We start from the raw sequence: 27,222 nt of genomic DNA on the forward strand, positions 1-27,222 counted from the left end.
TGCCCATCTCATATGCATAGTTCCCTTGGTATCTCTCATTTTCTTGAAGAGATCTCTAGTCTTTCCCGTTCTGTTGTTTCCCTTTATTTCTTTGCATTGATCCCTGAGGAAAGCTTTCTCACATCTCCTTGCTATTCTTTGGAGCTCTGCATTCACATGGGTCTATCTCTCCTTTTCTCCTTTGCCTCTTGCTTCTCTTCTTTTCTCAGCTATTCGGAAGGCCTCCTCAGTTCAGTTCAGTTCAGTTCAGTCGCTCAGTCGTGTCCGACTCTCCGCGACCCCATGAATCACAGCACGCCAGGCCTCCCTGTCCATCACCAACCCCCGGAGTTCACTCAAATTCATGTCCACAGAGTCGGAGATGCCATCCAGCCATCTCATTCTCTGTCGTCCCCTTCTCCTCCCGCCCCCAACCTTTCCCAGCATCACAGTCTTTTCCAGTGACCATTTTGCCTTCTTGCATTTCTTCTTCTTGGGGATGGTTTCGGTCACAGCTTCTTGTACAATGTCACGAACCTCCATCCATAGTTCGTCAGGCACTCTGTCTATCGAAACTCTCCTAGGCCAACAAAATTGTCCTGTTATACATTCGCATAGCATCTGTGAAAAGAGTAAAAGAATCAGTCAGAAGTACCTTTCCCTGTGGGTCCTCACCTTTCCTTTACACCAACATTCACTGCAGAAAAGAGATCATGATTTAGTATTTATATATATAATGATTTTCCAGGATAGTCTTATTCCAAATATTGTCCCGTTTATGACACCATTTTCCCCAGTCTTACCATTTTCTGAGAACTCTCCCTGACATAAAGAACTGAACATTACAGCTACGTGTACACAGTGTGACTCTGTGCCCTGGTAAGAGGTAGACCGCTCAGACCTCTGACTCCCTGGAAGCCTGTCATTGCCAGGACACAAGATTTCTTGCAAAGAGTTGAACCATATGTCTACAAAGCTGAGAGAACCCAGAAAAAAGCACTCAGTGTTTGCATAATAGGCAACTGGTAACTTTAATTTTTAAGTCCTAGAGCTTCCTTAATTTCTGTTGTTCCTGAAGACTGGTTGCTCAGGTCTTCCTTGAAATACAGCATTGTTCTTCCAGCCCGTTTCCTTTTGCTTGTTTAAGCTAATGTGTGAGAGTTTCTGTTACTTAAAGCCAAAAGCTCTGACTGATAAATATTTGTCCTTTGACAGATATCCAACGCCTCCCATCTACACCCACCCGGGGGCTGAACATCCCGTCCCTGGCGCACACCGATACGGGCTGACTAAAGACAGACTTGCAAAGCTCTCGTGCGGCGCTGCCGCAGCCACTCACTCCCACGGGCTTCTGGATGATTTACTGACCGTCAAGCTTCCGATTTCCTTACCTGTATATCGGGAGTAATCGGAAAATATAGAGACAAAAAAAGTCCAATCAAATACCTAGCACTTAATAAGTTATTAATGACAAGAGTTATTAGTTAAAGCTTTTGAGCAAGCAAAAGGGCAACTTTCAGGATGACCTGTTCTTTCCGGGCCTTTTGCTCTTTCTCATTGTGTATTAGATTGATACATCGGAGATAAGGAGTATACTACAATAAAATATACAGTATAATAGCTGTACAAGTGGTGAATATCCTTGGTTTTGAACTTAAAAGATGAATGTTCCCGCATTAGGCAAAGTCAGCTGCTTACAAATTACCATTTTACTGGTAAAAGTGTTACTTAGAATTTAGTTATGCTTAGAAGTTATTAAGTAAATTAACAATCCCAGCATATACCCAAATTCCTCCAGCTTTTGTTTACTGCTCGCTGGTTTTGAAGAGTTCCATAATAGGTTAGCAAATTTTGTTAATTTGTTCACAGCAGAGTCGTCTAGCAATGAAACACCATTGGCAAAGAAACAAGATGGAATTGGCACAAATAGAAGCCAACGATTTCTGTTCTTAAAAGAGAAAGAGACAATGTGAGAGAGGAAAGCTTTGCTCATTATCCTCTCAAACGGCAGTGGCCCGTTTAATTATCAAACACCGATCTCTCATAGTTTTCTTTTCTCAATATCTCAATTTTAAATTCAATGCTGGAGGAGCCGGCTGAACTGCTTAGAGAGAGGACTGGGCTTGAATGCCGCGAGAACAATTTGAGAGAACTGGGGAGAGCAAAGCAGACTGTGGGATAGCTTCCCCACGAAAAGGCGGAAAGCTCTAACCTATGACTCGGCCAGCCCCGCTCACAGAAGAAAGGACTGAGCAGAGCGAGCCGGCTGCGGTCGGCCCATCCCCCATCCCCCGCCGAGACAGGCAGGGAGCGCAGCCAGAGCCGGAGCGGGCAACCGCGGCCCCAGAAAGGCATCCGATACAAACTTCTTGGGCTCGGGCTGGTCGATATCCCCCTGAGAAGGTTCGCCGGTCGTACACCCAGAAAACTGAGTGGCGGGGACTGGGGAGGCGATAAGTCGCAGAGACCGCGCTCGCCAAACACCTGGTCCCCTGAGCTGCTCGGACCGGGGAAGGCACAAAACGCAGGCCCAACCAAGTCTGCGCCTTTGTGGAGTACCTGAGAACCTGAACTTGAGCCGCTCAGACCTGGGAAGTGCATACAGACCATTCCCGGCAGAGCAACCTAGAGCCTGTGCAGTGTAGACTGGGACAGCATATGTGCTGTGAGCGGGGGCAAACCCAGTGTGGCCGAGACGCTGCGAGCACTCCCCACAGACGCCAGAGATAATCAACTGCAGCGTTCCTCCCTTCCCAGAACAGGACTGAACAACTGAGCCTTAAAAAGTGTCCACCCACCCCCTAGTACCAGGGCGGAAATTAGACACTGAAGAGACCAGCAGACAGAAGCTAAAACAGAGGGAACCACCTTGGAAATGACAGATAGAGACGTCTAGAGACTACTCCAAGAATAAGACCAAAAACCAGAGGCAAGAGGCTTAAGCCCGAATCCTGAGAACACCAGAGAAGTCCTGACTCCAGGGAACATTAATCGATAGGAGCTCATCAAACGTCTCCATACCTACACTAAAACCAAGCACCACCCAAGGGTCAACAAGTTCCAGAGCAAGACATACCACGCAAATTCTCCAGTAACACAGGAAACTAGCCCTGAGCTTCAATATACAGGCTGCCCAAAGTCACTCCAAACCCACTGACATCTCATAACTCATTACTGGACACTTCATTGCACTCCAGAGAGAACAAATCCAGCTCTACCCACCAGAACACCGACACAGGCTTCCATAACCAGAGAACCTTGACAAGTCACCTGTCCAACCCCACACACAGCAAGGAAACTACATAATAAAGAGAACTCCACAAACGGCCAGAAGAGGGAAAGGCCACCCCAAGCAAAGCATTATAAGCAAAATGAAGAAGCAGAGAAATACCCAGCAAGTAAAGGAACAAGATAAATGCCCACCAACACAAACAGAAGAGGAAGAAATAGGGAATCTACATGAAAAAGAATTTCGAATTTTGGTGGTGAAAATGATTCAAAATCTTGAAAGCAAAATGGAGTTACAGATAAATAACCTGGAGAAAAGGATTGAGAAGATGGAAGAAAGGTTTAATAAGGACTTAGAGGAAATAAAAAAGAGCCAATATACAATGAATAATACAATAGATGAGATCAGAAACACTCTGGAGGGAACAAACAGTAGAATAACAGAGGCAGAAGACAGGATAAGTGAGCTAGAAGATAGAATTGTAGAAATAAATGAAACATAGAGGAAAAAAGAAAAACAAATTAAAAGAAATGAGAACAATATTAGAGACCTCTGGGACAATGTTAAACGCTCCAACATTCGAATCATAGGAATCCCAGAAGAAGAAGACAAAAAGAAAGACCATGAGAGAATACTTGAGGAGATAATAGTTGAAAACTTCCCTAAAATAGGGAAAGAAATAATCACCCAAGTCCAAGAAACCCAGAGAGTCCCCAACAGGATAAACCCAAGGTGAAATACTCCTCAGTTCAGTTCAGTTCAGTTCAGTCGCTCAGTCGTGTCCGACTCTCCGCGACCCCATGAATCACAGCACGCCAGGCCTCCCTGTCCATCACCAACTCCCGGAGTACACTCAAACTCATGTCCACAGAGTCGGTGATGCCATCCAGCCATCTCATTCTCCGTCGTCCCCTTCTCCTCCCGCCCCCAACCTTTCCCAGCATCAGAGTCTTTTCCAGTGAGTCAACTCGTCGCATGAGGTGGCCAAAGTATTGCAGTTTCAGCTTTAGCATCAGTCCCTCCAATGAACATCCAGGATTGATCTCCTTTAGAATGGACTGGTTGGATCTCCTTGCAGTATAAGGGACTCTCAAGAGTCTTCTCCAACACCACAGTTCAAAAGCATCGATTCTTCGGCGATCAGCCTTCTTCACAGTCCAACTCTCACAACCATACATGACCACGGGAAAAACCATTGCCTTGACTAGACGGACCTTGGTTGGCAAAGTAATGTCTCTGCTTTTTAATATACTATCAAGGTTGGTCATAACTTTCCTTCCAAGGAGCAAGCGTCTTTTAATTTCATGGCTGCAATCAGCATCTGCAGTGATTTTGGAGCCCAAAAAAACAAAGTCTGACACTGTTTCCACTGTTTTTCCATCTATTTCCCATGAAGTGATGGGACCAGATGCCATGATCTTTGTTTTCTGAATGTTGAGCTTCAAACCAACCTTTTCACTCTCCTCTTTCACTTTCCTCAAGAGGCTTTTGAGTCCCTCTTCACTTTCTGCCATAAGGGTAGTGTCATCTGCATATCTGAGGTTATTGATATTTCTCCCAGCAATCTTGACTCCAGCTTGTGCTTCTTCCAGCCCAGCGTTCCTCATGATGTACTCTGCATATAAGTTAAATAAGCAAGGTGACAATATACAACCTTGACGTACACCTTTTCCTATTTGGAACCAGTCTGTTGTTCCATGTCCAGTTCTAACTGTTGCTTCCTGACCTGCATACAGGTTTCTCAAGAGGCAGGTCAGGTGGTCTGGTATGCCCATCTCTTTCAGAATGTTCCACAGTTTATTGTGATCCACACAGTCAAAGGCTTTGGCATAGTCAATGAAGCAGAAATAGATGTTTTTCTGAAACTCTCTTGCTTTCTCCATGATCCAGCGGATGTTGGCAATTTGATCTCTGGTGCCTCTGCCTTTTCTAAAACCTGCTTGAACATCTGGGAGTTCACGGTTTACATATTGCTGAAGCCTGGCTTGGAGAATTTTGAGCATGACTTTGCTAGCGTGTGAGATGAGGGCAATTGTCCGGTAGTTTGAGCATTCTTTGGCATTGCCTTTCTTTGGGATTGGAATGAAGACTGACCTCTTCCAGTCCTGTGGCCACTGCTGAGTTTTCCAAATCTGCTGGCATATTGAGTGCAGCACTTTCACAGCATCATCTTTCAAGACTTGTAATAGCTCAACTGGAATTCCATCACCTCCACTAGCTTTGTTAGTAGTGATGCTTTCTAAGGCCCACTTGACTTCACATTCCAAGATGTCTGGCTCTAGGTCAGTGATCACGTTATCATGACTATCTTGGTCGGGAAGATCTTTTTTGTACAGTTCTTCTGTGTATTCTTGCCACCTCTTCTTAATATCTTCTGCTTCTGTTAGGTCCATACCATTTCTGTCCTTTATCGAGCCCATCTTTGCATGAAATGTTCCCTTGGAATCTCTAATTTTCTTGAAGAGGTCTCTTGTTTTTCCTATTCTGTTGTTTTCCTCTATTTCTTTGCATTGATCACTGAGGAAGTCTTTCTTATCTCTCCTTGCTATTCTTTGGAACTCTGCATTCAGATGCTTATATCTTTCCTTTTCTCCTTTGCTTTTCGCTTCTCTTCTTTTCACAGTTATTTGTAAGGCCTCCTCAGACAGCCATTTCGCTCTTTTGCATTTCTTTTCCATGGGGATGGTCTTGTTCCCTGTCTCCTGTACAATGTCACGAACCTCCATCCAGAGTTCATCAGGCACTCTATCTATCAGATCTAGTCCCTTAAATCTATTTCTCACTTCCACTGTATAATCATAAGGGATTTGATTGAGGTCATATCTGAATGGTCTAGTGGTTTTCCCTACTTTCTTCAATTTCAGTCTGAACTTCGCAATAAGGAGTTCATGATCTGAGCCACAGTCAGCTCCTGGTCTTGTTTTTGCTAACTGTATACAGCTTCTCCATCTTTGGCTACAAAGAATATAATCAATCTGATTTCGGTGTTGACCATCTGGTGATGTCCATGTGTAGAGTCTTCTCTTGTGTTGTTGGAAGAGGGTGTTTGCTATGACCAGTGAATTCTCTTGACAAAACTCTATTAGCCTTTGCCCTGCTTCATTCCGTGCTCCAAGGCCAAATTTGCCAGTTACTCCAGGTGTTTCTTGACTTCCTACTTTTGCATTCCAGTCCCCTAGAACGAAAAGGACATCTTTTTTGGGTGTTAGTTCTAAAAGGTCTTGTAGGTCTTCATAGAACCGATTAACTTCAGCTTCTTCAGCATTACTGGTTGGGGCATAGGCCTGGATTACTGTAATATTGAATGGTTTGCCTTGGAAACGAACAGAAATCATCCTGTCATTTTTAAGATTGCATCCAAGTACTGCATTTCGGACTCTTTTGTTCACCATGATGGCTACTCCATTTCTTCTAAGAGATTCCTGCCCACAGTAATAGATATAATGGTCATCTGAGTTAAATTCACCCATTCCAGTCCATTTTAGTTCACTGATTCCTAGAATGTCGACGTTCACTCTTGCCATCTCCTGTTTGACCACTTCCAATTTGCCTTGATTCATGGACCTAACATTCCAGGTTCCTATGCAATATTGCTCTTTACAGCACCGGACCTTGCTTCTATCACTGGTCACATCCACAACTGGGTATAGACACATATTAATCAAATTAACAAAGATCAAACACAAAGAACAAATATTAAAAGCAGCAAGGGAAAAACAGCAAATAACACACAAGGGGATTCCCATAAGGATAACAGCTGATCTTTCAACAGAAACTCTTCAGGCCAGGAGGGAATGGCAAGACATACTTAAAGTGATGAAAGAAAATAACCTACAGCCCAGACTACTGTACCCAGCAAGGATCTCATTCAAATATGAAGGAGAAATCAAAAGCTTTACAGACAAGCAAAAGCTGAGAGAATTCAGAATTACCAAACCAGCTCTCCAACAAATGCTAAAGGATCTTTTCTAGACAGGAAACACAGAAAGGGTGTATAAACTTGAACCCAAAGCAATAAAGAAAATGGCTACGGGATCGTACTTATCAATAATTACCTTAAACGTAAATGGGTTGAATGCCCCAACCAAAAGACAAAGGCTGGCTGAATGGATACAAGAACAAGACCCCCATATATGTTGTCTGCAAGAGACCCACCTCAAAACGAGGGACACATACAGACTGAAAGTGAAGGGCTGGAAAAAGATATTCCATGCAAATAGAGACCAAAAGAAAGCAGGAGTAGCAATACTCATATCAGATAAACTAGACTTTAAAACAAAGGCTGTGAAAAGAGACAAAGAAGGAAACTACATAATGATCAAAGGATCAATCCAAGATGAAGATATAACAATTATAAATATTTATGCACCCAACATAGGAGCACCGCAATATGTAAGACAATTACTAACAAGTATGAAAGGGGAAATTAACAATAATGCAATAATAGTGGGAGATTTTAATACCCCACTTACATCTATGGATAGATCAACTAAACAGAAAATTAACAAGGAAACACAATCTTTAAATGATACAATAGACCAGTTAGACCTAATTGATATCTATAGGACATTTCACCCCAAAACAATGAATTTCACCTTTTTCTCAAGTGCACATGGAACCTTTTCCAGGATAGATCACATCCTGGGCCATAAATCTAGCCTTGGTAAATTCAAAAAAGTTGAAATCATTCCATGCATCTTTTCTGACCACAATGCAGTAAAATAAGATCTCAATTATGGGAGAATAACTATTAAACATGCCAACATATGGAGGCTGAACAACACGCTGCTGAACAACGAACAAATCATAGAAGAAATCAAAAGAGAAATCAAAATATGCATAGAAATGAATGAAAATGAAAACACAACAACCCAAAACCTCTGGGACACTGTAAAAGCAGTGCTAAGGGGGAAGTTCATAGCAATACAGGCACACCTCAAGAAACAAGAAAAAAGTCAACTAAATAACCTAACTCTACATCTAAAGCAACTAGAAAAGGAAGAAATGAAGAACCCCAGGGTCAGTAGAAGGAAAGAAATTGTAAAAATTAGGGCAGAGATAAATGCAAAAGAAACAAAAGAGACTATAGCAAAAATCAACAAAGCCAAAAGCTGGTTCTTTGAGAAGGTAAATAAAATTGACAAACCACTAGCCAGACTTATCAAGAAACAAAGGGAGAAGAACCAAATCAATAAAATTAGAAATGAAAATGGAGAGATCACAACTGACAACACAGAAATACAAAGGATTATTAGAGAATACTATCAGGAATTATATGGCAATAAAATGAATAACCTGGAAGAAATGGACAAATTCCTAGAAAAATACAACTTTCCAAAACTGAACCAGGAAGAAATAGAAAATCTGAACAGACCCATCACAAGCATGGAAATTGAAAATGTAATCAAAAATCTCCCAGCAAACAAAAGCCCAGGTCCAGACGGCTTCACAGCTGAATTCTACCAAAAATTTAGAGAAGAGCTAACACCTATTCTACTCAAACTCTTCCAGAAAATTGCTGAGGAAGGGAAACTTCCAAACTCATTCTATGAGGCCAACATCACCCTAATCCCAAAACCTGGTAAAGACCCCACAAAAAAAGAAAACTACAGGCCAATATCACTGATGAACATAGATGCAAAAATCCTTAACAAAATTCTAGCAATCAGAATCCAACAGCATATTAAGAAGATCATACATCATGACCAAGTGGGCTTTATCCCAGGAATGCAAGGATTCGTCAATATCCGCAAATCAGTCAACGTAATACACCACATTAACAAACTGAAAAATAAAAATCATATGATTATCTCAATAGATGCAGAGAAAGCCTTCGACAAAATTCAACATCCATTTATGATAAAAACCCTCCAGAAAGTGGGAATAGAAGGGACATACCTCAACATAATAAAAGCTATATATGACAAACCCACAGCAAACATTATCCTCAATGGTGAAAAACTGAAAGCATTTCCCCTCAAGTCAGGAACAAGACAAGGGTGCCCACTCTTACCACTACTATTCAACATAGTTCTGGAAGTTTTGGCTACAGCAATCAGAGCAGAAAAAGACATAAAATGAATACAAATTGGAAAAGAAGAAGTAAAACTTTCACTGTTCGCTGATGACATGATCCTCTACACAGAAAACCCTAGAGACTCTACCAGAAAACTACTAGAGCTAATCAATGATTACAGTAACGTTGCAGGATATAAAATCAACACACAGAAATCCCTTGCATTCCTATACACTAATAATGAGAAAATAGAAAGAGAAATTAAGGAAACTATTCCATTCACTGTTGCAACGAAAAGAATTAAATACTTAGGAATATATCTACCTAAGGAAACAAAAGACTTGTACATAAAAAACTATAAAACACTACTGAAAGCAATCAAAGAGGACACTAATAGATGGAGAAATATACCATGTTCATGGATTGGAAGAATATATATTGTAAAAATGAGTATACTACCCAAAATAATTTATACATTCAATGCAATCCCTATCAAGCTACCAAAGATATTTTTCACAGAACTAGAACAAACAATCTCACAATTTGTATGGAAATACAAAAAACCTCGAATAGCCAAAGCAATCTTGAGGAAGAAAAATGGAACTGGAGGAATTAACCTGCCGGACTTCAGGCTCTACTACAAAGCCACAGTCATCAAGACAGTATGGTACTGGCATAAAGACAGAAATATAGATCAATGGAACAAAATAGAAAGCCCAGAGATAAATCCACGCACCTATGGACACCTCATCTTTGACAAAGGAGGCAAGAATATAAAATGGAGAAAAGACAGTCTCTTTAACAAGTGGTGCTGGGAAAACTGGTCAGCCACTTGTAAAAGAATGAAACTAGAACACTTCCTAACACCATACACCAAAATAAACTCAAAATGGATTAGAGAGCTAAATGTAAGACCAGAAACTATAAAACTCCTAGAGGAGAACGTAGGCAAAACACTCTCCGACATAAATCACAGCAGGATCCTCCAAGACCCACCTCCCAGAATATTGGAAATAAAAGCAAAAATAAACAAATGGGACCTAATTAAAATCAAAAGCTTCTGCACAGCAAAGGAAACTATAAGTAAGGTGAAAAGACAGCCTTCAGAATGGGAGAAAATAATAGCAAATGAAGCAACTGATAAAGGATTAATCTCCAAATTATACAAGCAGCTCCTGCAGCTCAATTCCAGAAAAATAAATGACCCAATCAAAAAATGGGCCAAAGAACTAAACAGACATTTCTCCAAAGAAGACATAAAGATGGCTAACAAACACATGAAAAAATGCTCAACATCCCTCATAATCAGAGAGATGCAAATCAAAACCACAATGAGATACCATTTCACACCAGTCAGAATGGCTGCTATCCAAAAGTCTACATGCAATAAATGCTGGAGAGGATGTGGAGAGAAAGGAACCCTCTTACACTGTTGGTGGGAATGCAGACTAGTACAGCCACTATGGAGAACAGTGTGGAGATTCCTCAAAAAACTGGAAATAGAACTGCCATATGATCCAGCAATCGCACTCCTGGGCATACACACCGAGGAAACCAGAATTGAAAGAGACACATGTACTCCAATGTTCATCGCAGCCCTGTTTATAATAGCCAGGACATGGAAGCAACCTAGATGTCCATCTGCAGACGAATGGATAAGAAAGCTTTGGTACATATACACAATGGAGTATTATTCAGCCATTAAAAAGAATACATTTGAATCAGGTCTAATGAGGTGGATGAAACTGGAGCCTATTATACAGAGTGAAGTAAGCCAGAAAGAAAAACACCAATACAGTATACTAACACATATATATGGAATTTAGAAAGATGCAAATGATAACCCTGTATACGAGACAGCAAAAGAGACACAGATGTATAGAACCGTCTTTGGGACTCTATGGGAGAGGGTGAGGGTGGGATGATTTGGGAGAATGGCATTGAAACACGTATGTTGTCATATGTGAAACGAATCACTAGTTCAGGGTCAATGCATGTTATAGGATGCTCGGGGCTGGCATGTGGGGATGACCCAGAGGGAGGATAAAGGGAGGAGGGAGGTGGGAGGGGGGTTCAGGAGGGGGAACTTATGTAAACCCGGGGCAAATTCATATCAATGTATGGCAAAACCAACCAATATAATATTGTAAAATAATTTGCCTCCAATAAAAAATAAATTAATTACATAAAAAAAAAAAGAAATGAGAAAGTACGCACACAAAAACCTGTTTGTAGTAAAAAAAAATAAAAATAAAAAAAAAAATAAATTCAATGCTGAGTGACTTTCCTCTCATGCTCAAACTTCACTAGTGACCTCTTGGTTAGTAAAATTGCTTTTGATCATTTCTCACACTCTCCAAATTCTGAAGCATTTCACCATGAGGATTACTCTCTCCTTTGGGAACTTGGTGATTTTCTTTCACAGTTCTCTAGACTTCCTATGGCTTCTTTATTGAATCTTCTTTCTCCATCTGCCTCCTAAACGTTGACATTCTCCATCATCCGTCTCCAATCCTAGGCCATTTGTGCTTCCTCACTACGGGTGCTCGACCGAACAACTGTATTGATTACAATGGTATTGATTACAACTGTATTGATTAGCAGGCTGGTGAGGGGGAAACAGTCTGGCAGTCATTTAAGATTGTGTGCCATGTCTCACACACATCTGCACACTTCTGGTCTCCACAGCTTCACTCAGATTTCTCTACTGCTGGAATTTTGGGGGGGTCTCATTAAAATTGCTACCTTTTCCACTTGATGACACAGCAGAAGGTGGTTTTGCCTCACACTGAATCTCCATTGTAACCGATTGTTCCCTTACAGTCACTAGCACATACTATCATATCATTGCTCACTCCTAAGTCACAGAATTACAGTGACTTTAAGCAATACTGCCTATTTTTCAGATGAGGGAGGGGGAAGTGCAGAGAGATAAAGACACTTGCCACAGCTAGAAGTGGCGGAAGTCAGGCCACAAATCTAGGGAGAGCCTCCCCACCCCTGCAAAGCTCTTTGGTGGAAGGAATGCATCTGACTCATTAAGGCACTAATGCAGGGCTTTGGAAATCATCAGTGCTGCAAAAAATACCTTCTGACAAGGGAGTTAATAGATGCTGGACGCATCAGTGACTACAGGGGGGTCCTAAAATTAAGGAAAACTTTTTTCGGTAGTAGAGAGTCTGCTTCGTGTTTAAATGTCCAAGAAAAACACCGATAAAAAGGTTGAAGTTGAGAAACATGATATAAATAAGTGTGAAAGTTTCCTGAGGAGGTGAGAGGGAAGCATACAGGTGGAGGTCAAGGGGAAAGGCTGACTTTGAAAATGGAGAGAAAGCTTGTATGCTGACATTGAAGGGAAGAGTACTGAATCTGACCTTAGAGCAATCAAGGAAATCTATGATTCTATTCTTTTTAAAAATACTTAAAAGCCTGAAGGAGTCACACCCACCCATAACACAAGCATGGTCTGGCACTGGATTGTTCTTAGATTTACAGTTTCATGGAAGAAGACTATTTCCACACTCTCAAATTCATCCATCAATAGAATAAATAGAATTAAAAAATAGAATTAAAAACTAGATTGGCACGTAAGTCCCCTATCTGTTGTCCCAGAAAAGAAAGCTGGAAAAGAGAAGTTATTCAAGAAAGTAAGTACTTTGGAATAACTGGAAAAAATTAAGAGTTGGTGATAAATGCAGAGCTGGCATATTCTGATCTGATTTGGAAAATAATGAAGAAAAAATTACTTAATTTAAATAAGGCACAAAATGTAATAAAAGATGTGCACTTCACATTGCATGCAACAAGTCATGGCTTGAGATTTGCTTTTCTCAAGGTATTCTTGGTTACCTGCTGGATACATAAAGCATCTCCCATCTCAATATGCAAAATATCCTTGGAAGATGGCTTCTGTCAACTGGAGGCTTCTGGAAACTCAGCATTGAAAGAGTTCTGAAATAGTTCTAGCTTCTCCTTCCTCCCTTTCACCAGCAGCACTATGCACTTTGGGAAATAAGGCCGAGCGTGGCCATTTTCAGCATCATGCTGGCTATCTGAAGCCAAGTCACCTCTCTCACACCACGAGAACTCAGAACCCCCAGCACCAGACATTTCTTCGGCAGCTTTGGAGCAGAGCAGCTGGGATAAAAAGGCTGGATGCTGTACTCGGCCAGGAGCGGAGCCTGCCTGCAGCGAGCCCTGGGCCCAGAAAGGTGGTCCAGAGATTCACGAAAGAGATCACGTTGCCAAAACACCTCTGGAGAAAACAGTAGTGAGCTCCACTGCATGGGAAGGTCACACCTTCCTCCGCTGAGCGGAGAGGGGTCATAAAGGACCACAGGGCCCAGTCAACCTGGATGCTCAGGGAGAGCCCCGGATTCATGCACAAGGACTTCAACACCCCTTCAAGGGCCACAAAAACGCCTGCTCTAATTACATCAGCGATTAGAAAACTCGTGCCCCAGCAACATCCAAATACTCTCTTGAGCTGTATCTACCTCTCTTTAGCCATTGTAACAGGATTTTTAAATCCTGTGTAAATGACAATTGATGACTTTTCCTGCCTAGTTTGGTAGAAATGATGTTCATGAATTCTCTGAAATAAAAGAGTGCTCCCCTTTTTGTTCCACCTTTGTTAAATAGAGTCTATGTTCAATCATTAACAAAATACATGTGATGCATCCAGGTAAAATAGTGTAAGATTACTGAAGGGGTTTTAGTTTGACTTTTTAAAAAATTATCATCAAAATAATACATTCAGATAGAAACAAATTTCGGTAAGATAGGCATGACAGCAAAAAGCAAGGGTTTTCTACTCTACTTCACTCCATCCCAAACATATTCCTGGTTTTTGTCCTCTGAAAACAACCATTTAAGAGTGTTTATGGCTCTGGTTCTTCTCGGTGGTTGCTTCCACAGTTCTCAGATGGTAAAGAATCTGCCTGAAATACAGGAGACCTGGCTTTGATCCCTGGGTCGGGAAGATCCCCTGGAGAAGGGAATAGCAACCCACTCCAGTATTCTTGCCTAGAGAATCCCATGGACAGAGGAGCCTGGTGGGCTACAATCTATGGGGTTGCAGAGAGTCAGACGTGACTGAGTGACTAATGCTTTCTTTCTTTCCACAACTCTAAGCAATACGGAAACTTTTAGTCATAAATATCTCAACTTAAGACAGTGTCTGTCGACTTCCGCCCATGAACACTGAGGAATTGGCTATTCCTTCCATTTTTTTCCATCAAGCTTTCAAGCGACCAAGTATCTACTTTTCATTTGTTTTCTAGAAACAAATTAACAACGTGAGGGAGTGAAAGACAGGCAACATAAGCCTGTCCCCTAACCAGCCACCATTCTGGTGGCCTGGGTCACGTGCAGAAAGATGAGGTCAGGAAAGACAGGAGGAGGCCTGGCCACCTAGACAGAAGGAAGGAGGTCTTGAACATCTGAGCAAGGCCTGAGCTTTCATAGCTCTTAAATATGTTGACTCCACAATGCAAAGTGTCATCCTGAGCATCTCTAAAGTCTCAAGCTTGGAGGACACGCCCTGCCTTGGAAGTAAATTATTTCTACATTAACCTTTAAGAGTAAATGAAAATAAAATTGTTTATATTTTTGTTTTGGTTGCAGGTAAATGGCTATTTTCTGGCAGATTGCATCTGATTAGCCAGAAAGCCCAGTAACAATACTGTACAGATCTTAATAAACACGAGCAAGTTCACAACCCAAATGAAAGCATGCCTCCCCTTCTGTCCTGGAGAGAAGGGCCTAGAAGTGAGGGGAGGAGACCAGAACATTCACCTTAAAGCAGAATTACAGTGTGTGAAATAATCACACAGAGAGAGACAAATATTACATGACTGTACGTAAATGAGGTATCTGAAATAGTCAAAGTCATAAAGTCAAAGAGTGGGATGATGGTTACCAGGGGCTGAGACCAGGGGGGAACGGGCAATTATTAATTAGACGTCATGAAGTTTCAGCTAAGTAATGTGAAAAAGCTCTAGAGATGGACACCATTTAACTATAGTCAACAAGAATGCACACTGAAAATTTAAGATAAATCCCATGTTATGTTCTTATCACAAGAAGATACTTTAAATGAGGGTAAAATATAATTTAACTGATGGGGAGAGAAAGGTAGAAACAGAGCAGAAGCAGGGGGCAGAGTTAGCCAACGTCCTGCCCCTCAATCTCCTACCTACCTGCTTTCAGGAGAGACAGTGAGTGAACCCACTACCCGTGTCCTGGATTTCACAGCAGGAAAATAAGACTAGAAAAAGAAGCATGATCCCCTCCCCGCACCCCCCACAAATAACAGTGTGGTAGCTTTGCAGTTGTGTTAACTACACATTTGACTATGCTGAACTACGTTTCCCAAGTTTCTCAGTTAAAATGAACCATAAGGAAGAATTCTTTTTTGTTTGTTGTTTTCTTCTAATTTTTGCTTATTTGTTTATTTGACTGTGCTGGGACTTAGTTGCAGCATTTGAACTCTTCACCTGTGACACGTGGGATCTAATTCCCTGACTAGGGATCAAACTCAGGGGCTCCTGCATTGGGAGTGTGAAGTCTTAGCCACTGGACCACCAAGGAAGTCCCCACAAGGCATATTCTTGAGTAAGATTTAGAAAACAGAAGTGAAGCAGAAATCATTTTGATGTTTCACACTGACAAGGAAGCCCTCCTTGACCAAACTTAGACAAGACTCCTTTGAGCCCTCATCCTTTGGTTTGCTGAGCACAGTTTAGCAAGAATACCGACACTGCTGCTATCTAATCAAGTTCCTCTTAGTTTTTCTCCCTTCACTGACCCCCCTCACTCTCTGCATGGGCTATAAATCCCCACATGTCTTTGGAATCGAGTTCAGTTCTAGACTGAAGTCTCTTTCCCCTACTGCAGTAGCTTGAATAAAATCTGCCTTGCCATTTGTAACCAGCATGCTAAGCAATTTTTCTTTTACAATATACATTGTGTTATAGAGGATGGCTCACCCCTTTGCTATAACTGTTGTATATCTGCTGGCTTATCTCATTAGCATGAGGCAGTAAGTAAACTTATAACTCTTCCACCTTCACCAAAGTCCTCTTTCAGCTGCTCCAACTTCTGGGTCTGGTGCATGCTTAGTTCCACCAGGAAGAGCTTCAGCTTCGGTGAGATATTCACGCTGTCAAGGTGAATGGTAATAAAACTGAGATTTCAGTTTATCCTCGTGAGCTCCAGCTTGTTCTGTCCTCCTTCACTTTTACATCCACTAACCTTCTGGATGACCTGAACTTCAACTTCCAGCTGCAGACCTGAGGACTAGAGACTACATAATCAGCTCCCACAACTAGAGTCAAATCTCTTTAACAAGCAAATCCTCTTCATTTTCGTAGCTAGAAATAGAAATAGAGATTCAGGTACTGACGCAGATAAAGAGCTATAGACGGCTCTATACATAGATGAAATAGATGCAGATGTAGATCCAGTTTCCTAGAGGGTCCATTGTTCGAACTGATACAAGGAACAAAAGATATGCTATTTCATGTATCCCTTGAGTTCAGTAGTATTCAAGTATGTCAGTCACTCAGTGGTAAAGAATCTGCTTGCCAATGCAGGAGACTTGGGTTCAATCCTTGGGTCAAGAAGATCCCCTGGAGAAGGAAATGGCAAATCTACTCCAGTATTCTTACCTGGGAAATATGGACAGAGGAGCCTGGTGGGCTGTAACAGTCCATGGGGTCGCAAGAGAGTCAGACATGACATAGCAGCTAAACAACAACAAATGTCTGTGACGGTGAACAATGAGAGTGTAAAACAAGAGACTTGGGGTATCAACCCACATTCCTGGCATTCTCAGGACTATCAGAGATTCTGCAAATACAGAGGGAGCTCCCTTTGAAACGGGATCCCTACTCCACGGTGCATATTCTTGAAGATTCCAGGTGGGGCTATGCCATTAAAAGGTGAGTGAACCAAAATCAGGCTCACTGGCACAGCTCCTCCGGTGCCCTGAGGAATTACCTTCTGCACAGCATGTAGGTGAGCTCAGCCCTTGGACAAAAAGGGCCCTGGAAAGCAAAATGTGAAACTTCCATGACCATGTCATTTCAACACATGACTCAAGAAACAGCAACAGGAGTTGCAATAAGCAGAGAATCAGAGAAGAGGGAAGCAAAGAAGAGATATTTTGAAAGACTAAATTGTAGAGTGAGACGCCATCCTGAAAGGCTGACAGCGTTTTTCCTGTTTATTCTTCTTTTTCTTTAATTGCATTCTAAGAGAAGATCTGTCATGATGACAGATCTAATAGTGTCAGTCTTGTTAAACGTGTATCATTAGCTCAATTGTACAGATGTGCAAAAAAGAGGCTCATAGAAGGAAAGGGACTTGTGCAATTCATATGCCTCTGGGTTATGTTCTTAATACCTAAATTTACTGCTTGTAGAATTATTTGTAGAATAAAATTTACTGTTTGTAGAATAAATTCCTGATTTATTAATTTTTATTGAAGCGTATGATGGTGATTGCAGCCATGAAATTAAAAGTTGCTTACTCCTTGGAAGGAAAGTTATGACCAACCTAGATAGCATGTTAAAAAACAGAGACATTACTTTGTCAACAAATGTCCGTCTAGTCAAGGCTAAGGTTTTTCCAGTAGTCATGTATGGATGTGAGAATTGGATTAAAGAAAGCTGAACGCAAAAGAATTGATGCTTTTGAACTGTGGTGTTGGAGAAGACTCTTGAGAGTCCTTTGGACTGCAAGGAGATCCAACCAGTCTATCCTAAAGGAGATCAGTCCTGAGTGTTCATTGGAAGGACTAATGTTGAGGCTGAAACTCCAATCCTTTGGCCACCTGATGCGAAGAACTGACTCATTGGAAAAGACCCTGATGCTGGGAAAGATTGAGGGCAGGAGGAGAAGGGGACGACAGAGGATGAGATGGTTGGATGGCATCACCAACTCGATGGACGTGGGTTTGGGTGGACTCTGGGAGTTGGTGATGGACAGGGAGGCTTGGCGTGCTGTGGTTCATGGGATTGCAAAGAGTCAGACACGACTGAGCAACTGAACTGAACTGATTGAAGTGTAATTGCTTTACAACGTTGTGTTAGTTTCTGATGTACAACAAAGTGAATCAGTTGCACATATACATATATATATATACACACTCTTTTTCAGATTTCCTTCCCATTTAGGTCACCACAGACCACTGAGTAGACTCCCCTGTGCTGCACAGTACGTTCTCATTAGTGAGCTCTCTTAGACACGGTCGTGTGTATATGTCAGTCCCAATCTCCCAGTGCACCCCTTTCCCACCTTGGTAACCATAAGTTTGTTCTCTACATCTGTGGCTCTATTTCTGCTTTGCAAGTAAGTTCATTTGAGACATTTTTCTAGATTTCACATATAGATGGTCTTATATGACATTTATTTTCCTTGCTGACTTACTTCACTCCATATGACAATTTCTAGGTCCATCCACATCTCTGCAGCTAGCACTAGATTTTTCCTTTCATTTGTCAATCAGTTCAGTTGCTCAGTCATGTCCAGCTCTTTGTGACCCTGTGGACTGCAGCACGCCAGGCTTCCCTGTTTTACCCCTGATTTAAATATAAGTATGGTAGACACATTATCAGATTGAAGACCCCATATGTCTATTCTGCCATAAAAGCAACAAGATACTGAAAAATTTGTCAAAATCAACTTTTTCTGTACTTCAGAATCTAAGTCAACAACTGTCACAATCTAGGAAGAATTATTGAAGAAAAGCTTCTGAACTTTAATTAATACAGTTGAGTTTGTGGGTTTTAAATTTGGCCTATTCCCATCCTCCTTCCCCTAGCTCCAAGCCAGCCTTGAAAACCAACAGCTCTGAAATCTTGCAGCTGTAAAAATGAGCAGTGTTGCAGCCACTGGAAAGTGGTAAACCAGGAGCTCCTCAAAGAGCACCATCTCCAGAGCATTCTCCTCATTGGACCTATCTCTCGGCTCCTTGAAAAAACTCCATATGCAGGTCTTGAAAAAATCACTGTCAGCAGAGTATTTAACAGAAACAATCAACTGCAATTTTGTTTAACACAGCAACAGCCTAAGGCAGCAATGCCAGTTTAGGGGGTGAGGGGGACAGGGGATATCCAAGCCTAAAATTTAAAAAGAAGATCTGGAGGAAGGGACACCCAGAAGGGCTTTTGAAAAGTGCTGATGTATTGGTAAATATCTCAAAGGCCACATGCACATCCAGGACTGTGCAAATGCCCAGAGAAGGCCTGACAGGGCCCCAAGCTCTCACTTTTGTCTGACACTGAGGCCCTGTGAAAACTAGAAATGAAGCCTAAGTTAGATTAATAATTTGCCTGAGCATAGAAGGAATGCCTTAACCTACACAGAGAGCTCCTTAGCAAAGACTGAAAGACTCACTGGCCCCAGGCACCTATGGGAATCTCTGACCAGTCATTCAGTTCAGTTCAGTAGCTCAGTTGTATCTCTTTGCGACCCCATGAACTGCAACACGCCAGGCCTCCCTGTCTATCACCAACTCCCAGAGTCTACCAAACTCATGTCCATTGAGTCAGTGATGCCATCCAACCATCTCATCCATCCTCTGTCGTCCCCTTCTCCTCCTGCCTTCAATCTTTCCCAGCATCAGGGTCTTTTCTAATGAGTCGGTTCTTCGCATCAGGTGGTCAAAGTATTGGAGTTTCAGCTTCAGCATCAGTCCTTCCAGTGAATATTCAGGACTGATTTCCTTTAGGATGGACTGGTTTGATCTCCTTACTATCCAAGGGACTCTCAAGAGTCTTCTCCAACACCATAGCTCAAAAGCATGAATTCTTCAGTGCTCAGCTTTCTTTATAGTCCAACTCTCACATCCATACATGCTTATTGGAAAAATCATAGCTTTGACTAGATGGACTTTTGTTGGCAAAGTAATGTCTCTGCTTTTTAATATGCTGGCTAGGTTGGTCATGGCTTTTCTTCCAAGGAGCAAGCATTTTTTAATTTCATGGGTGCAGTCACCATCTGCAGTGATTTTGGAGCCCAAAAAATAAAGTTTCTTACTGTTTCCATTGTTTCCCCATCTATTTCCCATGAAGTGATGGGACCGGATGCCATGATCTTAGTTTTTTGAATGTTGAGTTTTAAGCCAACTTCTTCACTCTCCTCTTTTACTTTCATCAAGAAGCTCTTTAGTTCTTCACTTTCTGCCATAAGGGTGGTGTCATCTGCATATCTGAGGGTACTGATATTTCTCCCGGTAATCTTGATTCCAGCTTGTGCTTCATCCAGCCTGGCATTTCCCATGATGTACTCTGCATATAAGTTGAATAAGCAGGGTGACAATATACAGCCTTGACATACTCCTTTTCTTATTTGGAACCAGTCTGTTGTTCCATGTCCAGTTCTAACTGTTGTTTCTTGACCTGCATTTCTCTGGAGGTAGGTCAAGTGGTCTGGTATTCCCATCTCTTTCAGAATTTTCCACAGTTTATTATGATCCAGACAGTCAAAGGCTTTGGAGTAGTCCATAAAGCAGAAGGAGATGTTTTTCCGAAACTCTCTTGCTTTTTTGATGATCCAGCAGATGTTGGCAATTTGGTCTCTGGTTCCTCTGCCTTTTCTAAATCCAGCTTGAACATCTGGAAGTTCACGATTCACGTGTTGTTGAAGCCTGGCTTGGAGAATTTTGAGCATACTTTGCTAGCGTGTGAGATGAGTCATTAGCTGACTATTAAGCACACCAAGTAAAGAATTCAGTGGCTGCACACTAGGGAATACAAGTTTTTATTTGTTTCTCAGGGCTGCCACAATAAAGTATCAAAACTGAGGTGTCTTAAAACAACAGAAATTTATTGTCTCGTTGTTCTGGAGGCTAGAAGTTCAAAATCAGGATTTCAGCAGGGCCCCATAATCTCTGACCACTCTAGGTGAGAACCCCTTACCTCACCCAGCGCTGGGTGATTTCTGCCGATCTCTAGCGTACCCTGGTTTGTAGGTGCAGGACAACGGTTCCATGCTCTTTTCTCCCGATGTCTTCTTTTCCCTCTGAGTCTTTCTTGTTCCTTCATAAGTCACACAAATTTTTGTTGAAACTGGACATTTTAGATAAAATAAATGTCACAACTCTGAAAATCAGATCCCTCCTCCCCAAAGTTTGTTGTTATTATTTCCAGGGTGTGTGTGTGTGTGTTTGTGTGATTGCTTAATCACTTTCCTAGTCTAATTCTATAAAATTCATATTATGGTTGAATTATGTAACTCCAAAAGACATGTTTAAGTCCCAATACCTGGTACCTTAAAATGTGACAATATTTGGAAATAGAGTCTTTACAGAGGTAATTAATTTAAAATGAAGTCATGATGGTGGGCCCTAATCCAGTATGACTAATGTACTTTCAAACTGATGAAAAACAAATGAGTCCCAAATACAATAAACTTAATTAACTTTATACCCTAGAACACTGTATTCAAACTTAGAAAGACATAGACAAAGGATTCTTGAAACCATCAAAGGAAACATACTCATCATCTATATGAAATTCTTAATAAAGTTAACACTAACTTCTCATTAGAAACTATGGAAGCCAGAGGCAGTGGAACAATACAAAGTGTTGGGAATGGGAGGGGGAGACTGTCAATCAAGAATTCTATATTCAGGAAAACCATTCCTCAAAATTGTGAGAGAAATCAAGATACTACAAGACAAACAAATGCTGAGGGAATTCACAATTACCACTTCTATGAGAATTTTTCAGTCTAAAATGAAAGGACACTAGGGGGTAACTCAAATCCACATGAAGAAATAGATTATTAGTAAGGATAACTACACAGATAAATATAAAACACAATATAATACAATTTTTGTAATTTTTTTCTTCTCCTATCTGATTTAGAAGACAACTATATATTGCAATTCATATAAATTTTTGTTGATGGTCTTATAATGTTTAAAGGTATAATTTGTAAAACAATAATATCACATGGAAAAAAGGAAGGAATGGAGCAGAGTTTCTCCATTAGAGCAAAATTTCTATATACCATTGAAATTAAGTTAATATTAATATAATCTAAATTAGATGATTTAAGTTAAGGTGCCAGTTGTAATCCTCAGGGCAAACACTAAGAAAACAACTTTTTAAAAAGAATAAGCAGAAAAGAGAATTTAAATGGTACACTAGAAAATATCTATTTCACACAAGAGAAAGAAGTAATGGAAGAACAGATGAATAAAAAAGACATATAGAAAACAAACAGCAAAATTTCAAACATAGCTCCTACCTTAACAGCATTCACAGAAAATGTGAATAATTAAATGCTATGATCCAAAATGTAGAGACAGGTAGGATGGAATTTTTTAATGATCCAATTAAATATGCTATATAGAAGATAGTAAAATTCAAAGACACAAATAAGTTAAAAGATAGAAAAAGATATATAATACAAATGGTATGCAAAAAAGAACTGGAGAGATTACACTAATAAAAAACAAACTTCTAAGAAAAAGTTGCTACTAGACTGGAGAAACATTTTATAATAATAAGAGAATTGAGTTACGAGAACAAATAATAATTACAAACACCTAACACCCGAGTCCCAAATATATGGAACTAAAATCGACAGAATTAGAGGTAGGAACAGAAAATTCACTAATAGTTGCTCTTGAGAATTCCCTGGGGTCCAGTGGTTAGGAATCCTTGCTGTCACTGCGAAGGGCTGGGGTTTGATCATTGCTGAGGGAACTAAGATCCATATCATGTGGCCAAAAAAAAGAATTAAAAAAGTAAATCAGTCAGTTCAGTTCAGGCGCTCAGTCGTGTCTGACTCTTTAATAGTTGCTCTCAAAAAGTTGATAGAAAAACTGGAACAAAATTCTTCAAGAATATGTATAACTTAAAAAATATCATCAGCCCACTTAATCTAACACCCATCATCAACAATATTCATAAATATTTTCTACCACATATGGAACATTTTACAAAATAGATAATATGTTAAGTAATGAAATAAGCATTATAAATTTAAATGGACTTAAGTCATACGAATGGAGTTAAGTTAGAAATCAAAAGCAGAAGGAAGCTACAGCAATCAAGACTGTGTGGTATTGGCAAAAGAAGAGACAAACAGATCAAAGGAACAGAAGAGAGATCCCAGAAACAGAGCCACGCAAATGCAGTCAACTGATCTTTGACAAAGGAGCAAAGGCAATTCAATGGAGGAAGCAGAATCTTTTCAACACATGGTACTGAAACAACTAAACATCAAATGCAGAAGAAAACAAATAAATCCAGACACAGAGTAGACATTTCTCATAAAAATTAACTCAGAACAGTTCACAAACCTAGATATAAAACACATAACTACAAAGCTCTTAAGGACAACATAAGGAAAATTGTAGGTGACCTTGGGCTTAGTGATGACTTCTTAGGCACAACAACAAAAGCACAATTTGTGGGGGAAAATATGTGACAAATTGGACTTTCCCTAATTTAAAAACTTTGGCTCTGCAAAGACACTGTTAAGACAATGAAAAGACTAACTGCAGACTGAAAGAAAATATTTGCAAAATATGTATCTGATAAGGTACATGTATCTAAAATATAGAAGGAACTCTTAAAACTTAGCAATAAGAAAGCAAAAAACCCAACCAAAAAGTGATCAAAAAAACTGATAAGATACTTTATTAAATAAGATGTACAGATGGCAAATAAACATGTGAAGAGATGCTCCATATTGTGCGTCATGAGGGGATTGCAAACTAAAGTAAAACTACACACCTTTTTAAATGGCTGAAATCACTGACAACAGCACTAACGATGCCAAATGTTAGTAAGGATGTGGGCAATAAGAACTCTTATTTATTGCTGGTGGGAATGCAAAGGGGGTATAGCAACACTGAAGACAACTCGGCAGTTTCTTAAAAAACTGAACATTGGCTTACCATATGATGCAGCAACTGCACTCCTTGGTATTTACCCAAATGAGTTGAAATTAATGACGTGCACACAAAGTTCTATTCACAACTTAAGTAAAACTTGGAAGCAGCCATGCGGTCTTCAAAGCTGAAAGAATAAACGTCTGTGTTACTATTAATGGCATATTATTATGTTGTACACAATGGAATACCACTCAGCAGTTAAATGATAAAACATGGAGACATCTTTAAAATGTATATTGGAGGTGAAAGAAACTGATTCAAAGACACTACAGGCTTCTTGATTCCAACTGTTGAAAATTTAGCTAAGCTACTCCATGGTAGCGCTGCCTTGACCTCCCTTTTGGGGGGCAAGAAATTTGTAGGGGCCTTAAACTGACATCAGCTCCACATGCAAGAACACTGCCCAGATGACAGTCTGCAGAGGCACAAGAAAATCTAAGTTCCCAATGTGACTTCCCCCAAAGCCCTTGTAATAAACTCTCACCCCTCCGTCCAGGGCCCTCCCCTCGTGTGTTTCTTAGATAAGATAAGACAGCTGCGGAACTTATCAAAGCCCCTTTTCTCATGGTTAGAACTGGCCAATCTGGCTTAGCGGGAACCCCTAAAGCACTCCACCCATGGACCTTAAGCAAAGCCCATGCCCCACAGCCCATCCCTCTCTCTGCCTACACCCTGCCCTGACCTCCCCATGTGCTCCCCCAGTGTGTGTGGTGTACTTCCTCCATGATCTACGGGCAATAAACTTCTCCATTTCAATTCCCTTGTGGCCTCTTTTTGAGCCAGGGCTCACCGTCTGTCATCGCAAGACTCAACAAAAGCTAGTTTAACAAAGACACAACAGTTGACATCTGGAAAAGGCAACATTGCTGAGACAGTAAAAAGATAAGTGGCTTCCAAGGATTTGGAAGGAGGGAAGGATGGATGAACAGGTGTTGCAGAGGTTAACTCAGGGGCAGTGAAGCAATTTGTATGGCACCAGAATGGTGGATATATCTGTGAAAACTCGTAGGATGTACAACATAGAGTGAACCTTAATGCAATATTGGCTCAAGTGCATCTCTAGCACTAGATCCAGGAACTGCTGGATCACATGCTAAGGCAATTTTTAGTATTGTTTAACATATTTAACAAGATGTTGATAAAGGGTAAACTATATAGGGGTAGAGGAGAGCACTGGGAGGAGCAGTAGGTGGGAAGTTTCTGTACTTTCTGTTAATTTTTCTGCAAACCTAAAACTGCTCTAAAATATTAAGTCCATTAATTTTTTTCAAAAGGTACAGCAGGTGTGCTGGATATAATATCATTTTGCAAAAATCAATTGTATTTTGATATATGAGCAAAATTAAGAATAAAATTTCACTCACAATAGCACCAAAATGAATAAAACAATTAAGAACATATTTAACAAGAAAAGTGCAAAGCATACACTGAAAATCATAAAACTTTGCTGAGGTAAATTTTAAAAAGTGTTAGTCACTCAGTCATGCCTGACTCTTTGCAACCCCATGGACTGCAGCTTGCCAGGCTTCTCTGTCAAGAGGCAAGAATACTGGAGTGGACAGTCATTCCCTTCTCCAGGGGATCTTCCCGACCCAGGAATGGAACCCAGGTCTCCTGCATTGCAGGCAGATTCTTCACCATTAGAGTTACCAGGGAAGCCCCAGACCTAAACAAATAGGCATTCTGTGATTATGGATTAGTAAACTCAATACTGTTAAGATGACAATTCTCTCCCAAGTATTCAACACGTTCCTATCAAAAAACTTCTTACAGAAACTGACAAATTCTAAAATTTATATGAAAATGCAAAACACCTAACAGCCAAAATAATTTTGAAAAGAACAAAAAGTTAAAGAACTCTTATTTTCTAATTTCAAAACTAACCGGAAAAGCTAAAACAATCAGACAATCTGGTAATGGCGTATGTGTGTGTGTTAGTCTCTCAGTCGTGTCTGACTGTGACTCCATGGACTGTAGCCTGCCAGGCTCCTCTGTCCGTGGAATTCTCCAGGCAAGAATACTGGAGTGGGTTACCATTCTCTTCTCTAGGGGATCTTCCCAATCTAGGGTTTGAACCAGAGTCTCCTGTGTTGTGAGGATTGTCTGAGCCAATAGAGAAGCCTGGTATTGGCATTTAGACATACAAATATAATTGACCCTTGAACAACACAGATTTGAACTGTGAGGGTTCACATGTAGGCAGAATTTTTTTTAACTGTAAGTACTATAATACAGCACTACATGATCTGCAGTTGGTTGAATCCACAGATGCAGTTATGATGAAACCTGCTATGGAAGGCAGACTAAATTTATGTGGATTTTTCAATGTGAGGAGAGCCAGTGCCCCTAATCTCTGAGTTGTGTAAGGTCAACTGTATGCAGATTAATGAAACAGAATTGAGAGCCCAGGAACAAAGCTTATATTTCAGTCAACTGATTTGTTTTATAAAATGCCAAAGCAATCCATTGGGAGGAAAGGATAATCTGTTCAACAAACGGAACTGGGACTAGAACCATTAGATGCACACACAAAAAAGATCGATTTTGACCTTCATCTTAGAACACACACAAAATTAACTCAAAATGGATTATATACTTGAATGTAGGAGTTAAAACAATAAAACTTTTAGAAGAATATGTAAAAGAAAAGCTCCAAGACCTTGTGTTAGGGAAAGACCAAAAGCATAATCCACAAAATAAAAGTTCGTTAAATTGGACCTCATCAAAATTTAAAACGTTGGGGCTTCAAAAGTCACAATTAAGAAAATGAAAACATAAGCAAAAGACGAGAAGCAAACATTTTCAAAACACATGCCCAATAAAGAACTTATATCCAGAACCTGTGAAGAATGCTGACAACTCAATAATAAGACGATCCATCAAAATGTTTAAACATGTTAACATACATTGATGAAAGAAGACGCATGTGCGGCTGACGTAAAACGTTACATGGAAAGACGCTCAAAAACATCATCCATTGTTGCTGCTGTTCAGTCACTCAGTCTTTGCAACTCCATGGACGGCAGCACTCGAGGCTTCCCTGTCCTTCACCATCTCCTGGAATTTATTCAAACTCACATC

The 27,222-nt window shown here is 40.6% G+C and overlaps 1 protein-coding gene across 1 annotated transcript in view; it reads right to left on the reverse strand.

Moving 5' to 3' along the window:
• The window catches only part of SLC7A13 (solute carrier family 7 member 13), a 116,862-nt gene that overhangs the window by 20,779 nt on the left and 68,861 nt on the right, over window positions 1-27,222 (reverse strand). The window contains 5 exon segments of the mRNA XM_088844645.1: window positions 13,074-13,142; window positions 13,145-13,225; window positions 13,228-13,407; window positions 13,410-13,716; window positions 16,284-16,386. Of these exon segments, the coding sequence (XP_088700771.1) occupies window positions 13,074-13,142; window positions 13,145-13,225; window positions 13,228-13,407; window positions 13,410-13,716; window positions 16,284-16,386 (740 nt within the window).

This window comes from Moschus berezovskii, chromosome 16 (assembly GCF_049115385.1).
Source record: "Moschus berezovskii isolate FMDL1 chromosome 16, NW_MosBer_1.0, whole genome shotgun sequence".
Classification (NCBI taxonomy): Eukaryota; Metazoa; Chordata; class Mammalia; order Artiodactyla; family Moschidae; genus Moschus; species Moschus berezovskii.